This window comes from Terrapene carolina, unplaced genomic scaffold (assembly GCF_002925995.2).
Source record: "Terrapene carolina triunguis isolate 2854851 unplaced genomic scaffold, T_m_triunguis-2.0 Scaffold113, whole genome shotgun sequence".
NCBI lineage: Eukaryota > Metazoa > Chordata > Testudines > Emydidae > Terrapene > Terrapene triunguis.
Genome location: NW_020664464.1, coordinates 9069608 through 9087324, shown reverse-complemented (window position 1 = coordinate 9087324; position 17717 = coordinate 9069608). Strand labels below are relative to the sequence as shown.

The window sequence follows — 17717 nt, the reverse complement described above, 5'->3', positions numbered from 1 at the left end:
GCCTCTTTGGAAGGATAAGGGTGATGCAAATGATTGGAGCATCACCCTGTTAAATGCAAATGCAAAGTCCTTGAGAGAGTTCTGGAGGGAAGACTGAGGGGCAAGGAGGAAAATAAAAGAGAGGAGCAACATGGCTTTAGGAAGGGAAGGAATACTATAGACAGTATTTGCAATAAGACAGAAGTCTGAAAGAACGATAAATGGAAGGCATAACTTAGAGCATATATTGATTGTGAAGAAAGCAAATGACGTGGTTCTGTGGAAGCTGGTGTTTGGAGTATTGAGATCAATGGGTGGGGGACTTCAAGAAGTGGAGATAGAGGTGTTGAATTAAGCATGGTAACAGTACATGGAATTTCACAGAGTTTTGATGTGGTGGCATGATTGAGACAAGAGTGTGCTGACTCCACTTACCTTCATACTCGTTATGGAGTTAAGTAGGATAACCAAGCCTGTGGAGAGGCAAAGAAAACTAATCTATGCAGATGATCTGGCCCTTTTGGTTAATAGCAAAGAGGAATTGGCAAATATGGTATCAGAGTGAGTGTACGTTTGAAGACCATGATTTGAAGGTAAACACAAAGAAAACTGAAGTTATGCAAATAGGAAAATAGAAGAAGAGCTGTTGATTGAAGTTTCAGGAGACAAGTTGAAGCAGAGGAAAAAAATTGAGTACATGGGAAATACACTTAGTACCATCAGACAGAGATTTGAAAAAATGAAAACAAGAACCCAATGTACATGGGCAACAGTGAAAAAGGGGGCAGGAGTACTGTGGAACTGGCAATTAAGTAACAAACAAAGGAAAACTGTATGCTGTGTGTGTCTGTCCCAGCCTGCTCTATGGTTTGGAAATGGAGGGTCTCAGGGAGATGGCGGAGAAAAAGAGGATACAAGTAGTATACAAGTAGGAGGAAGATGGACTTGGGACTCGCAATGAAAGCATATGGTTGAGGTGGGCTGGACATGTGATAAGAATGGGAGAGTGACCAGGAAAGAAGGCATAAGAGATAGAAGAGACCAAAAAACAGTGTGGAAGACCAAAGATATGATGATGAGACCTTTGAAGAGAAAAGGACTGGAATCCGAACACCTACAAACCCATGCCCTGGACCCCAAGGAGTGGCCAAGAACGGTGGGCACCTCCAACCTCATGTACATGGGAAAAGGAGTCAAGAAACAAAGGTTTCTGCTGTGGGTACTGCCTTTACCTGCACTAGGTGCTGGGTCTGCTGTGAAGGTGGGCCTTGCTGGAAGGGGCAGCGGGGTGTCTAAGGCTGGGGGGCGGACTGTGTACTGTCTGGCAATGGGCGGCGTACCTCCCTCGTAGGCCTCGGACCCCTGGGTGGGGTCCAGGGGCTGAGGGGTAGCTAGGTGACGCCTCCCCTGAGCCCGTTGATGCGCGGGGGGAGGGGGCGTAGCTTAGCGGGTGTGAGCGTGGACTCGGTGAAATCCCGCCTCCGGATGGAAGCGGAGCCGGAAGCTGGCAGCGCGGGACGTTTTGATCCTGCCCTTGGATTCGGACGTTCGGCCCAGGAATGGCTGGTACCACTGCCGAGTAACAGCGCGCGACACCTACCCCAGAGACCGCTCGTTGGGCGCGGCCATTTTGAACCGTGGTAGCAACCAATGGGTGAGCGAGCACCAGTAGTCACGTGTTAAGGGGCGGTTGGGAAACCAAGGAAACCTCCCCACGCGCTCGCCGCTGTCTGATAGCTACGAAGGGGGAGGGACCCGGGGTCGGTGAGTCCGGCTGGCTGGGCTTGCGGTGGAGGTGGCGTGCTGCGGGGGCAGAGGCAGAGAGTGCGGTACAGAAGAGTCTATGGGGAGATAGGGCCCGAGGGCAGGGGCACGCGTGGGCGCTGGGCACGGGCCTGCCGGGGCTAAGTAGGGGCGAGCGCGCCAAGAGGGCGGGTGGTATAAATCTGTGAGCCGGGGGGGTCCGCCGTGACCACGCTTATTGGGAGCGTGAGGGGGCGCGCGCATGTCTGGCAGCGCTAAGTGTGGGCCATGTGTGTGTCCTGGTGGGTCTCTGCCAGTCGTGCATATTTGCGACTGATTTTGAACTTGCAGATGGCGCTCGCTGTTTGGTTGCAGTGACTTCTTTGAATCTGGAATAAAGGCTCCCAGTCTGTTTCCGTTCCTGGCTGGCGCTAGGAGATCAGGTCATTCAGAAGTGAAGGGTTGTACAGTTCTGGAGAGGGGCGTACTGTGAGATCAGAACGAGAGAAAAGCTGGGATCAGCCTAAGCAGAGGTCAGTCACTTCCTGATCCCATTCTACACACATTCGGGTTTGGGGCTTTGCCTGTAACGATACAGATTCAAGTTATGCTGCTTTAATAAATGATTTATTGGAACAGTTCATTGAACGTGTAGAACATGAATAGTTTTCTGTGGTTGGATCTTATTACATACATTATTTGCTTATGATATAAAACTCAGCATACTATACAGTATTATAAGGATCTTTTTAACAGCAAGGAAAAAGACAAACATTTGTTTAACAGCAGGGATGCTAGCTTTTGAGTGCATTTTGCACACATAACTTTTGAACATTTTTCAGAGGTCCTGGGCACCTATAGCGTCTAGGGACTACAGATGGAGTTGTAAGGTTTAGCACTTGTGAAAATCAAGCCCTATGATAACGCTGGGTGGGAAGGGCCAGTGGCAGAAAGAAATCCATGATAAGAATGTTAGGGTTGTCTTTGATTAAAAAATATATATATTGGAAGTATATAATAGTCCTTGTCCTGGGAGGTTTAGTACATCATAGCCCACTGTCTGCTTTACCTTCATTTACAGTCATGTCTTCAACCTGCAAGGCAATAAATTCCTGATACACTTATACATATATACTTATGTTATATTGTCTACAAAATTAACACCCAATCTGTGAGGAAAGGGAAGCAAAGTTGGACCATGTTCCCTCTTGTTGGTATCACTTATAATTGTCATAAGAGGCAATTCAAATCTTTCCTAGTAAGTTTTTCCAAAAGAAGCATATAAAGCTGTAGTTTCTGCTGAAGGTGCTTCTTAATTAGATTGTGCCTGAGCTGTCAGTAAAACAGATGTGAAAATACAGTGCCCTGTTTTTGAAGTCTTCCTGAATCTTACAGCCTACAAGTAAATAAATGGAAGACTGTGCTTACTCCTGACTCTTCCTTGCAAGAAATATGAGAAAGTGGTTGTGTGAGAGATGCAGTGACTTAGTGTAACTTTTATATGCCTAATAGTTTAAAAAAAAAAATCAGATTATTGTATCTAAAAGTGGAGGAAGTGGTTGACACTCTGAATAGCCAATGTAGTGGCATGGTGTTGGATTTTACAGTTGGGTATTATTGGTTATGGAAGCATAGGGGTTTGCTTGTGTTTGTTTTGTTTAAGGCCAGGTTAGTGTGTTCATATTCTATGTCTGTGTGTAACCATCAACTTCTTGTCACATAAAAACATCAGTATTTGCTTAATCTCATGCAATGGTTGGTCACAATTTCTAGTTCGGGAGGAACTGTTAGGAAAAATAGAAGTTTCACGCCTTGATGGAGATGTAATAAATGCAAAGTATGTCATTGCAACACACAAATTGTCCAGTCAGCTTTTATATTTCCAAACACTTTTTCAAATTATTTCTGTAGGTACTATCAGTACAGGATACTTGAGGCTTATTTGCACTTACAGTGCCGGAGCAGCATAGCCGCTGTACTGCTTAGTGAAGACTCTGCCTACGCCGTCGGGAGAGCTTCTTCTGTCAGTGTAGGTTTTCCACCTCCCCGAGCGACAGTAGCTATGTCGATAGGAGAAGCCCTCCTGTCAACATAGTGCTGTCTACATCAGGAGTTAGATCGGTATTACTATGTTGCTCAGTGTAGTGACATAATTATACTGACATAAGTTTGTAGTGTAGATCAAGGCTCAGTTTTGATTCATGTATAAAATTCCCATAACTCTTAAAATCTTTGATGCTCTGAGCATCTCCAATCTCAGGATGGTCCCAGAACCTTTTGTTGGTCTCATTATTTGTATTATGGTACAGGGTGGATTTGATTTAAATCACTAGGAAGACTCGATTTAGTCATGGATTTCTACATAAAAGTGCATTCTTGTTGGTTGTTATAACCTTAATACATATTCTTCATAACTCAGAGATAGATGTAGGTTTCATTTTTAGAAGGTACACACAATACATTTTTAAAGTGATTTATTTTGAAAACTTTTCAGATTAGTTTTACAACTATATCAGAAAATGAATGATTGTTTGGTTATTTCATTTATCATAGACAATGAGGAGTCCAGTGGCACCTTAAAGGCTAACAAATTTATTTGGGCATAAGCTTTTGTTGGTAAAAAGCACAAAAGCTTATGCTTATGCCCAAATAAATTTTAGTCTTTAAGGTGCCACCGGACTCCTCGTTGTTTTTGTGGATACAGACTAACACAGCTACCCCTCTGATACCATTTACCAAAGGTAATTGAAGCAGATAGTTCACCTCCCAATGGCTTCATAAATAACTCCAATTCAACAGGTTAATCATTAATATATGGAGGATTTTCTTGCCATGCTGTATTAGGAAGAGAACATCACCAGACAGACATTTTAAATTGTTTTATTTAAATAAAACAACAATGTTATGTATTCTGAATTTTTTTCTTCAACAGCAAAGATATAATATTTTAACAAAACAAGCATATGAACTTTTGAATTTAGTTAAAAATTCAAGTTTTTTAAAATCAGGTTTGTTTTTGTTAAAATTGTTTTTAACTAAAATAGTTAAGTTAAAATTAAATCGACTATGTCAGCCAGGTCAACATGAGAAACTTAAAATATTGGCTTCTGCAGCTAACTCCGTCGTCTTCACTTTCATTTTCCTGTTTGTTCATAATCTGGAAAAGAAAAGAAAAACAAGCTTTCCTGCCTTTTCAGGTCCCAAACGATTTCTCAATTTGGAATGAATTAGTCTAAAGGAAGAAAATATTCTTTCTACACTGGCAGAAGAAGCTACTGCTGTTAAAAGTGAGATTATCACTTCAATAGTCTCTGACTCCAAGTGCTTAAGTGACTTCCACCAGTTCACTGTTGTGACTTTCTTTAAAACATCATCAGCAAACACATATTTCTTGAATGGTTCACCCTTCGCTCTGAAGTTTATTATAGTTGGCATTATGGAGGGATGGTTGCTGGATGTCCATGTCATGGCCAACTCCTCTTCTTCAGCAGTTAAGGTTTGACCCTGGTACCGAGTATTGAGAATATTTCCATGAAAATGAGCTGCAGATAGTGCTTGTCCCATTTGTTTTTTTAATGCTTGTAATTTAACTCTGTCATTGCATATTTCTCTTTTTAAGTTCTCACTCAGTTCCTTCCAATAAATACTGTATCTATAGTATTCCTTCCCTTCCTAAAGCTATGTTGCTCATCTCTTTTATTTTCTGGCCAATGGGAACGTCGGGGGAGGTGCCCACAGGCAAGGGCAGCGTGCAGAGTCCTCTGCCCCCCTCCTCCCCCAGGGGCCGCAGGGATGTGGTGCCGGCCGCTTCCCCGAGCAGTGCGTGGCGCACAGCGCCACAGGGGTGGCAATCTTGTGGGCTGGATCCAAAGCCCTGAGGGGCTGGATCCGGCCCGCGGGCCGTAGTTTGCCCACCCCTGCTCTAAACCTTTTTCACACTGCTCAGTTTCTCCTTCATACACTTTATCCAGCAATTTGCCTGCGACATCTGCTCTGTTGGGTGGACTGTATCCTAGTCTTAATGACTGAACCATGTTAATGAAGTGTGGGTTCTCAATCATATGGAAAGGAGACTATGTTGCATAAACAAACCAGGCAATTTTTTCATCAGTTACCTCTTTTTCTAATCTGCTGGTTCTTATCACAAACTTATCCATGGTTGTTTCTGGATGATAGCGGTTTTTTTTCTTCTTTTTGCTACAGGTGATATACTGTGGCTATGTGACATACATGATGTGACTGAAACACTGTCATTGGCAAATAACTCTGAAACTATAGAAAATGATGGTGATCTTGAAGGCGGATAGTCTTCAGAATCCTGTATGTTGAGGATGGATTCTCCTAAACAAAATAAGTCAATGCAGTTATTTAATTATTACCATGCTGCTCCTTTAGTATTACTCATTGCATTCACGGACACTCAGTACTACTTTAAAGGTGAAATTGTAAAAGGAAGATCTGCCTATTTCAGCTATTTATTTTTTTATCACAACTGCATCTAAAATGATAGTACCATAGAGTAACAACTATATTTTTGCTCAAATGTGAGAATTCAAGAATAGTCCAGAAGGAAGCCAGGCAGTCCTTAAGAAAGAAGTATGAAATAAAAAAGTTTACCAACCTGAAGATCCTGAATGGTCAGACATGTTTCTTTCATCATTTTCAACGCAGCTTCCTCCTGAGAAGAAACACTTCTCATGATGTTGTTTCATTCAGGCGGCCAGGCCTTGCATTTTTTTGTTGCACTGTTTGCATTTTGCAGGCATGCCTGTCTTACCCACAGGTAGAGGAACTTCATTAAAATATTCCCAAACTGGGTCTCTCTTACTGCCTGCTGCCATTGTAGATTTTCCCGTCTAGTGAGAGAATGGTATGGTAGATCTCAAATCAATGGAGGCTACAATCAGAAAGACCTCAAGACTTCTGGAATATGCTGCTCAAACAATTTCACTTTTGTTTCTACTGCCTGTCCCTCCCTTCTCACATTTATCTCCAGACTTCTTCTCCTTGTCCAGATCTATTTTGCCCCCAACAATCTTCTATTCATTGAACTTTTTGAAACTTTGCACTTTTAGAGAGAGGTAAGGGATTAACTCTGTGTACATAAATTTGCAGAGGGACGATAGGGTTGAGGTCTGTTATTTCTCACCTCTATATATTATTTATTTATTTAAAAACCTTTTTGCTGTTAACAAGCATGTTACCTCTGGAGACACACATCCACAGTTTGAGAACTGCAAAACTAAGCATCTCTGATGGTATCCTCTAGACTGAGCACTGAGTCCCATTGGGTAGATGGAAAGATTAATTTAAATAATCTATACAGAAGCCCCTGGAACCTCATAAGATTGGGTCCCTAATCCATGAACTATTGGAACTCATTTACAAAACTTTTTTTAAACAATACATGAATATATTGTCTCATACTATAGAATTAGAATTTATAATCCCTATTCCATGATGACATATCTTTGAGCTGTAATGTATCTTAGTTAAAATGAACTTTAGATAGGTTTTTTTTTCCTCAAAAAGCATTTTATCAAAAAAATCCGATTTAAAAAAAAATCAGATTTTTTTTTCTTTAAATCACTGATTTTTATCCACCCTGTTACAGCAGGCTAGAGACCCTAACCATGGATTAAGGCCCCATTGTGCTAGGTGCTATACCAACACATAACAGAAATACTTTGATCGTAAACTCTTCTCGTTCTAAGATGAGAGACACTGGTACATAGAGGAAGCACAGGGTAACAGTGAGATGATTACTCCAATTCTTTTAGAATAAGAACACTCAATTTCTGTTTTGCCTGCAGTCAGTGAAGCAGTTTCTCAGTGGCTGCAACTGACAAGTTCTGGTTTTGATTATTTTCTATAGTTGGACTATCCCATAGTAGTAGATTAGATTCCTGTCCAGCAAAGCACCTGAGCAGGTGCTTAACTTGGAATATGTGAGCAGTCCTAGGAGCAAGGATCTCCCTGTATGTATCTCATTGCTGGATCAGGACGTAAATCAGCACCAGCTTAAGGCATTGAGCGTTCCACAAGAAGCACCCAGCATGTGGGAGCATGGAGCCTTGAAAGGTTAGCTTTATAGTAGTTAGCACATTGACTACATCTGTGAAGGTATCAGTGTAAGGGTTTTTCTTTCCTTCCATCTCATTCAGTTGGGTAGAGTACTTTAAACATAATGATATTGTCTTTGTATATGTGCTGAATTTAGTGAATTGTTCGAATGTAAGCTTTATTCTGGCTTTTTTAATATTGTGTGCCCGTATGTTAATATTGAAAGCATGTAACATTAAATCTACTGTTCAATGGAATCAGTCTTTTATTTTTTTTCTTTCTCCCTCAGTTTAGAGAGAACCTCAGCACGTGAATAGAAATGATTGACTCAGTCAAAATAAGGAGACAGAGCACCTTGGATTTTTACTCTCACTATGAATTTCTCTGTGCCGTTCAAGGCTCTGTCCCACTAAAAACTGTGACAGCTAATGTGAATCAGGGCATTCTTGAGCTAAATGCAGATCGCCTCAAGGCTCCTGACTGGGCACCACTTCTGAATGCTATCAGGCATAATAAGACTTTGACTTCTATTGTAATAAGAAGCTTTCATCAACAGGGTCTTGGAGAATCAGGTTTGTAATGACCACTTGAGATCTTTATTATATCTGTCTAGATGGGAATTCATTACAGGAAAACTGGGAGTTTTTTTAAAATGGTTTACCATCATGTCCTCTTAGTTAAAGCACAATAGACCAGTCTTGTGTTGAAAGCTGAGTTATCACAACATAGGATTGTGTGGTATGAATAACATCAGCTGGAGACACTTAGTGGAGCTCTCTCCTTTCCTTTTAATGGTCCACTAGGTGGTGGTGATAAAAAATATCCAAGAGGTATAAAAACGAAATTTCAGGCATTACTTCTTGGGGACAGGAAAAACCTTCCCAATGGCCAGTTTGTTTATGTCTGTTAGGGGATTCCCCCTCCCCCCCTTCTGGGTTTGGCTTCTGTGGGAGATAGGATACTGGATTAAATGAACGACTGTTCTGATCCAATATAGCAATTGGTGTGTGTATAGCGGAAAAAAGGAATAATTCTTCAGATATCACAATCATAAAACAAAGAAATAAGGAGAAATTCTGGCCCCACTTACCGCAATGGCAAAAATCCCACTGATTCAGTGGGGCCCGGATGTTATCAGTAATTCACTTTTGTTGTTTATTAGGGGCTGACAGACCTAAAACCTACTTTAGAAGACGAATTCCAGCAATTCGATCAAAAGACATGACTACTCAATTATGTAAAGCCATCAGAGGTTGTCTGAATATGTCAAGTGCTCTAAAAAATTTGGAACTTGAGGGACTGCTTCTAAGAGAGCGAGATCTAATATTTTTAACAAAGGTAAGACTTCAAATACACACACACACAGACACACACACAAATGTATACATTTAGCAATAAAGATGTTGGGTGAGATTCTATTTTGTACTTCTTAGGTTTACCACAGATGTTGGTGGAGCTATGGTAGATTTAAGCTTCTTTTGCCCTTGATTATTTTCAGGGTTGGAGAGGCCCCTAGTGTAACTTAGACAGATCTGGGGACCTCTCAAAGTTACTGCAGTCTCTTCAGGTTGTCTGGCATGTTGCAGCCCTCCCTCTGACATGTCATCCCAGCACTACCCTGGCATGCCCCCTTCACTGGGGCTTAAGAGGGAGTGCTTAGAAGGCAGATTTACAGCTGTCTTCCACAGTTTCTGCACTAGGAGAATCCTCCCTCAGACACAAATAAGGCTTTTAGGGCCCCTTTGCACCATTCTGGCCCTTTTACATGCATAAAGGATCCATAGTGGGAGTGAGGACCACTACTTTTTCTTCAGATATGTGCTATTAAAATATTGTTGTTCAAGCATTTTAAAAAATGTTTTCAATGATTTTTATTTTGAAGGGGTTGGCCAAGACATCATCTTTGGAGAGCTTGTCATTAGCACATTGTCCAATTGGAGATGGAGGATTGGAAAGTAAGTTTTGAAATTTAAAAGAAATAGCCTAAGGTGATCTGTGTCTTTTGTGTTATTGCTTTTAAAATACCTTTTAAAAAAATCTCATTGTTCCATCCCTATTTAAATCTGTATTGATTATAACAGAAAACAATCATGTTCACTTTGAACACGGTGAAATTTTGCGTGTGAAGTGCAAGACTTGTCATTACTGTGACTATCTTTTTCTTTTTTTAGTGTTTGGTTTTGAGCAATCTTCACACTGAAATAAAGTAGTACCCTACTGTATGCTGCAAGCAAACAAACTCTTATGTTAAAAAGTTCCTTTTTATAAATGTTTACAAGTCATGAAATACATTAGCTAACGTTTATATCAAGTGGAATATCTAAACTGCTTTAACATGAAATATAAAGCAGTTCTGAAATATACCTATTTTAAAGATATTTCATGTTTGTACGCAAAAAGTTATGGAACAGTTAAAATATTTTTATTTAAAATAAATAATATACATCGCTCTTCTACAGTAGTTCTTCATTCAAGGATCTAGGTTCTTTCCAAATGCTAATTATGCCTTTATAACACCACCGTAAGAAACATGGTAAGTATTATTCATTTTAATGATCTGACTGTAATTTTTTTTATCTTTTTAACTTCAGCAATCTGTCAAAGTGTGAGAAACTCCGCCAACATCAAATCTATAAATTTTACAGGATGTAGTTTGACCTGGCGGGGAGCAGAACACTTGGCCAATGTCTTAAAGGTAACCTGCCTTTTGTAAAGACAAATATTTAAGTGGATTAATATAATGTATATATATTGTGATTCATAGCTGAGTCTAGTATGTAAACACAATTTATTTACATCTTTTAATATTAATAACATTCTGATACTATAGGAAAAGCCCTAGTGTAATTTACTGCTAGTGTCACATTGGGTTCCCAATATTCCTCTTAAGATGATATCTCTTCAGTGAGATAACTGCTGCTAGCAAGATATGCATATATGGCTATTTTCTGTTACATCCGTGAAAATAATATAGGGTTATATGACGAGAAATAGTTCATGTCATATGAATGTTTAAGACTCCGATAATATAGCTCAGCACATTAATGTAATCATAGTTCTACATATCCTGGTTTGATTAGGGTGACTTGGGCCCCAATTAAACAAAGTACTTCACTGCTTGAAGTTATGCAGATGCTGAAGTCAATGGGACTCTTTGCATGCTTAAAGTTACATATATGCTTCTATACCACCCAGGATTAGGGCCTATGAGAGCACAAATAGTCATTCTAATTTTAATTGTTTGCACTACACTTTAGCTGCTGTCTTCTTTTTGTTGATAAAGAAACAAGCTAAGCTTATGCACATCAGTAGCTCAAGGAAAATGATTGTACTTTTGGCAATACAACCTCCTCTTCTATCCCAAGCATTGAGGTCCTGATCCAATGCCCATGGAAGAAAATGGAAGCCTTTCCACTGAGTTCAGTGGGCTTGGATCAGGACTCTTGGCCTTATGGGCTGTATTCGATCATTTGGAAGCTGTTAAAGCATGAAAGAAAAACAGATGTGCTTAGATTAGAGCTGCATAATTAAAAATATTGTCTAGATGGCTTTCTAGCTGAAATTTAGGCCCGAATCAAAGACAGCCTGGCTCCCAGACTGTCTGAAGTATACACAGAGGCTTTTGTTAAAGACTCTCTACCTTCTTTAGTGAATGAATCCCTAGTTTCTGTCAAGCTTTAAGCCTGGCAAAGATGCCCAAGAATGTGCTAGCTTTTGCCCAATACCCTTAATGAACTCTGACATTACTTGTCTAAAATTCTACCTGAATGACTAGAAAAAATAATGAGGAACGTAACACTGCTTACATAGGATTTTTACAAAAGAGATGTGGGTCAGACAACACTTGTCAGCTTCTCTGCACTGTCCTACTATTAAAACCCCTCAGAACTGTTCTGTCACACGTAGAAAAAGTCTTTGTTCCTCATTCTACAAAAATTTGGATTTGGTCCCTCTTTCATTTCCTGGATTAGACTTTTGTACTCCAGTCCTAGCTTCTGTTGTAACCAATCACATCATCTCCCCTCCTTGGTACAAGACAGGGATGTCCCCTCTCCTCCTCCCTGTTTGATCTGGCTTTGGAGTCAAATACAAATTAGAATACCTAGGGGTCCCAAGAGATGAAAATATGCCTACATGCTGATTATATATTTTTATTCACTACCAATCCCCTTCAGACCATCCCCAATATTACAAACCGCTGAATTGTTCGGGAAAATTTCAGGGTAGAAAATAAATTGGCACAGTTTGGCAGCTCTCAGTATCTCTCAGGGTGCTTAACTTTGCCCTCTCAGATTTATAGTTTTCATTGGCAGCAGGTGGAAATCAGGTAGTTAGGAATCCTCTTTTCCAGAGACCTAAGAAAAATAGTCAAAATTAATTTCAATTCTTTTATCACACAGATGGTTTTGGATTTACATAGATGTCAAGCCCTCCCTCTATCCAGGCAGAGTTAGAATATTAAAAACAAATGTTCTCCTGTGACTTCTTCTTGTTCTTAGCTCCTTGCTCTGTTTCTTTTCAAAATTAATAACACTTTTAAGAGCTCCTTGTGGGGTATGGGCAACGAGCCCAGATTATCCTTTGAAAAAATGCAACTGCCTTTTAAATCAGGAGGCATTGGTCTACCCAACCTTAGGCTTTACTATGTATCCTCAATCATGAGGAAGGCAACACAATGGAGTGTCCCTCCCCCCGACACCCAGCCTGTCATAGACTTTAAGGCCAGAAGGGACCATCGTGATCATCTCATCTGACCTCCTGCACATTGCCAGCCACAGAATCTCACCCACCCATTCCTGTAATAAGTCCATAACCTCTGTCTGAGTTACTGAAATCCTCAAATATTGATGTAAAGACTTCGTGTTACAGAGAATCCATCATTTACTCTAGTCCAAACCAGCAAGTAACCCGGGCCCCCATGCTGTAGAGGCAAATGAAAAACCCTAAGGATCTCTGCCTATCTGATATGGGGGAAAAATCCTTCCCAACTTCAAGAACAGTGATTGGTTAGTCCCTGAGCAGACACCTACGAAAGAGTTCTCTGTAATAACTCAGAGCCCTCCCCATCTGATGATCCATCTCTGACTGTTGGAGATATTCGCTAATAGCAATTGCGGCTGGGCCATCTGCCACTGTAGGCAACCATCTCCTCCATAAACTTATTAAGCTCAGTCTTGAAGCCAGTGTAGGATTTTGTCCCCATTATTCTCCTTGGAACTTTACTCCTTTGATGGTTAGAAACTTTTGTCTAATTTTAAGCCTAAACTTGTTGTTGGCCTGCTTATATCCATTTGTTCTTGTGCCAGTACTGGCCCTTAACTTAAATAACTTCTTTCCCTCCCTGGTGTTTGCTCCCTATAAATATATCAGAGGGATAATCATATCTCCCCTTAGCCTTCATTTGGTTAGGCCAGGGGTTCTCAAACTGGGGGTTGGGACCTCTCAGGGGGTCGGGAGGTTATTACATGGGGGGGGGGGGGGGGGGGGGAGAATCACAAGCTGTCAGCCTCCACTCCAAACTCTGCTTTGCCTCCAGCATTTATAATGGTGTTAAATATATTAAAAAGTGTTTTTTAATGTATAGGGGGGGGGGGTTGCACTGAGAAGCTTGCTATATGAAAGGGGTCACCAGTACAAAAGTTTGAGAACCACTGGGCTAGGCTAAACAAGCCAACCTCCTTCTTCTCCATTCCTCTGATTCTCCTAGTAGCCCTTCTCTAGACCAGTTTGAATTTCTTTCTTAAACATGGGAGACCAGAATAGCACACAGTATTCTAGATGAGGTCTCACCCGTGCCTTGTATAGTAGTAATACACTTCCCTAACTCTACTGGAAATACCTCACTTGATGCATTGTAGGATTGCATTTGCCTCTTTTACAGCTACATCACCTTGGCAGCTCATAGTCATCCTATAATTGACCAGTACACCCAGCTTTTTCTCCTCCTCTGTCCCTCCTCTATCATTGATAAGTCTTGTTGTTAGTCCCTAAGTGCATGACCTTGCACTTAGTGCTATTAGTTTTCATCCCATTTTTATTACTCCTGTTTTCAAGGTCGTCCAAATCTTCTTGTGTGATATTCCAGTCCTCCTCCATACCAGCAATACCTCCCAACTGTGTGTCATATGCATATTTTATTAGCACACTCCCACTTTTTGTGCCAAGTCATTAATGAAAATATTAAATAAGAGTAGTCCCATGAATGATCCCTGAGGAATACCACTAGTAATTATACTCCTTCCTGACAGTTCATCTTTCAGCATGATCCCCTTTAGTCTCCCCTTTAATCAGTTCCTTACCCACCTTTCAGTTCTCATATTAATTCCCATCTTCTCCAGCCCCAGTCGTGCATGGAGGAGGGAATTGTCATCCCACTACCACCAGAATTAGTCCCAAACTTAGACTTCTACCCTTTTTTAGGGAGAAATCAGTCACAGTTTTGCTGCTAGGAAAGCCTGGTGTCTGGTTGCTTCTGAGTTTAAATATCATCCTTTATTACATTGTCTTTAATTTGGGATAACTTGAAAAATGTAACTGCCCATAGACCTATTCTTTGGCCTGATAGGACTAAAAAGAGATTTTGAGCATAAACCACATAATTGAAAATGATTCCATCATGCCCTTTCCTCACCTATGCAGTCTGTCTTGGAAACTGAAATCCTTTGAAAAACTTTGACTGGGTAGAGCTCTGATCGTCGCCAAATGTCTAATTCTACAATGGTGGAAGTTCCAAAGGTGCCCAGCTACCAAAGATTGGTACTCTGCCATGGTTAGCCTGCCGGCAGTGCAATAAATAATGTTTTGCAATAGTAACAACCAAGATGAACATCTATCTATCTATCTAGTCTGCATTTTTGAAAGTATTGGAATAATCAGTTTAATTCCCCATAGGGTAACCTTGTTTGCAGTACCCTCCAAGACCCTAGCTACCGCTCATATTCTATTCCTTCCACCTCTTGTATCCCCCCTACTCCGCCGCTCTTTCCTCTGTGTTCTATCATTTTTCTCTTATTCTTTTTTACTTACCTTTCAAGCTTTTCTTTGGTCCTCTCTTCACTTTCAATACCCTTTTTTCCTTCTTTTTTTCTTTTTTCCCCCTTTCTAAAGAAGTGATTCTGGAGAATAGTTTGATTTTACTTGTATTATCTATCTTGTTGTATAATCTGATGTCTCTCTATTCCAATTTAGATACCTTTCTTTTCTTTGTCATCTCTGTTATATATATTAGCTGTGTTAAAGAATAAATAAATAAATTGCCAATGATGAAGACTTCTCCACAACTCTTGGTACATTTTTTCAAGGATTAATTACCCTTAAAAACTACGTGCCTTATTTCCAGTTCGATTTGTCTAGCTTCAGTTTGCAGTTATTGGATCTTGTTCTACCTTTGTTTGCTAGATTAAAGATCCCATTATCAAGCACCTGTATCCCATGTAGGTACGTATAGACTCTGATCAAGTCACCCCTTAACTTTCTCTTTGTTGAGCTAAATAATAGACTCAAGAAGCTCAATCATTCTGAAACATGTTTTCCAGTACTTTAATAATTCTTGTGGCTTTTTGAACTTTCTCCAATATATCAACATCCTTCTTAAATTGTGGACATCAGAATTAGATGCAGTGTTCCAGCAGTAGTCACACCAATCCCAAATACAGAAGTAATATAATTTCTGTATTCCTACTTGAGATCCACCTGTTTATGCATCCAAGGATCATATTAGGCCTTTGGTCACAGTGTTGAACTGGAAGCTTGTGTTCATTTGATTATCCACCGTGACCCTGAAGTCTCTGAGTTACTGCTTCCCAGGAAGAAGTCTTTATAAAATGTCTTTATTCATAAAAAGTCTTTATTCATAAAGACAGTTGTGGGGCTGGTATCCTTTTACTGATGGAAAAACATCAGCACCTACCTTAAAAGTGCTAGAATGCCAGTTCTGAGGCTTAATTGTTGTTTTCCTTTGTAGTATACATTTTGGTTTAAAAACAAGAGTAGGACATGAAGAATGACACTGTTCCCTGTCTACCCAGCAATGATGAGTGGTATATAGTGGGTGTGCTGTTTGGGAAATCGGTGTATCTGGGAGAAGGTGAAGAGGCTATAAACTTGCTAGATGGCTTATCTCTTCCTTGCTTTTGCGGTTTTTTGCATTAGGTATGTTATATGTATATGAAAGACCTTTCTCAAAGGGCAGTTACCAGTGATTTTCAGTCAAAGTAGGAGGACATATCAAATGGGGTCCTGCAGGGATCTGGCCTGTGTTTTTGTTTGTAATGTATTTTCATTAATTACTTGGATGATGGAGCGGAGAGTAATGCTCATAAAATTTGCGAATGATACCAAGATGGGAGAGGTTGCAAGTGCTTTGACGAACAGGATTAGAATTCAAAACGATCTTGATAAATTGAAGAATTGGCGTAAAATCAGCAAGATGAAATTCAGACAGTTGTAAGGTACTGCACTTAGGAAGGCAAAATCAAATGCACAAACATAAAATGGGGAATAACTGGCTAGGCAGTTGTATTGCAGAAAAAAGACTGAGGTTATAGTGGATCATAAATTGGATATTAGTCAACAATATGATACTGTTGCAAAAAAAAGGCAAGTGTTATTCAGCGATATTTAAACAGGAATGTCATACAAGAATGACATTTGGCACTGGTGACATCTCACCTGGAGAACTGCATCCAATTTTGGGCACTACGCTTTAAGAAGGATGTGGACCAATTGAAGAAAGTCCAGAGGAGTTCAAGAAACATAAGAGGTTTAGATAACATGACCTATGAGAAAAGATTGAAAGAATTGGCCATGTTTAGTCTTGAGAAGGTAAGACCCTAGAGGGGACCAGGTAATGGTCTTCAAATATGTGAAAGGTTATTATAAAGAGGACGATCAGTTGTTCTCCATGTTCAGTGAGGGTTGGACATGAAGTAATCCGTCTAATTTTCTGCAAGGGAGATTTAGGTTGGCTATTAGGAATAACTTTCTAACTATAAGGAATGTTAAGCTCTGGAACTGGTTTCCTTGGGGCTGTGGAATCCCTGTCATTGGTGTTTTTTAAGGACAGGTTAGACAGACATCTCTCAGGGATAGTCTAGGTAGTCAATTCTTCTGCTGGGGAAAGTGAGGTAGATGACCCTTTGAGGTCCCTTCCAGCCCTATGTTTCTTGGATTAATGAGCAAATCAAGTTTGCAATTCAAGACTTACAGTGAACATTTCATGCACAACAAGCTCATAATGATTAAAACTATTTAAATATTTTTTCAGTAACAGAAGAGAATATGGTAGAACTATAAGGTGTGTTTAAACTGAAGTATTGGTCTTTGTGAAAATAATAAGAAACAAAACATTTTAGCGAGTGTCTGTTAGTTAAGACACTAGTGTCAAAGAGCCTATATCTGTCTCTGCTTGATAACAAGCAGGCAGGGAGATTCCTAAGGAATTCTCTGAACCTGGTTTATATTTTACTTCATGAAATAATTTATCAGTAATAAGAATGAGAGTTAATGTGTAAGAGCATGATTGTGTGTATTTCTTAAATTCAGTAACATTGTAGTTGGGTTTTATTTCATTTCAATAATAGTAATTGTAATTGAATCATTATTTTAATTAATCTTCTTTGCATCAGTGTTGATGGCTTCACCTCACCACTAATGTTAACTTGTTTTGTTTTCAAAGCACCAGGCAATGAAAAGACATGGTGAAGCTTGGGCTGAAAGTCTACGCTATAGGAGACCTGATCTTGACTGCATGGCAGGTTTGAGGCGTATCACTCTCAACTGCAATGCACTTGTTGGTGATCGAGGGGCTAGAGCCTTTGCAGAATGTCTTGGAGAGGACCTGTGGCTGAAAGGTATGGTAAATTGTTCTGTGCTTCTAAGTAGGGTGACCATATTTCCCAAAGGTAAAACGGGAGATCGGGAGGGGCTTGGGC

General features: G+C 40.2%; 1 protein-coding gene across 2 annotated transcripts in view; it reads left to right on the top strand.

The window, feature by feature from the left end:
• The first annotated feature begins 2022 nt into the window (after positions 1-2022).
• CEP78 (centrosomal protein 78) overlaps positions 2023-17717 on the top strand; it is a 49089-nt gene continuing 33394 nt past the window's right edge. For both annotated transcript variants that reach the window (XM_024205282.3, XM_024205265.3), the window contains exons 1-6: positions 2023-2255; positions 8075-8357; positions 8948-9123; positions 9668-9740; positions 10377-10480; positions 17462-17636. In XM_024205282.3, coding sequence (XP_024061050.1) covers positions 8105-8357; positions 8948-9123; positions 9668-9740; positions 10377-10480; positions 17462-17636 — 781 coding nt within the window. In that variant the 5' untranslated portion in view covers positions 2023-2255; positions 8075-8104. The remainder of the gene's footprint in view (positions 2256-8074; positions 8358-8947; positions 9124-9667; positions 9741-10376; positions 10481-17461; positions 17637-17717) is intronic.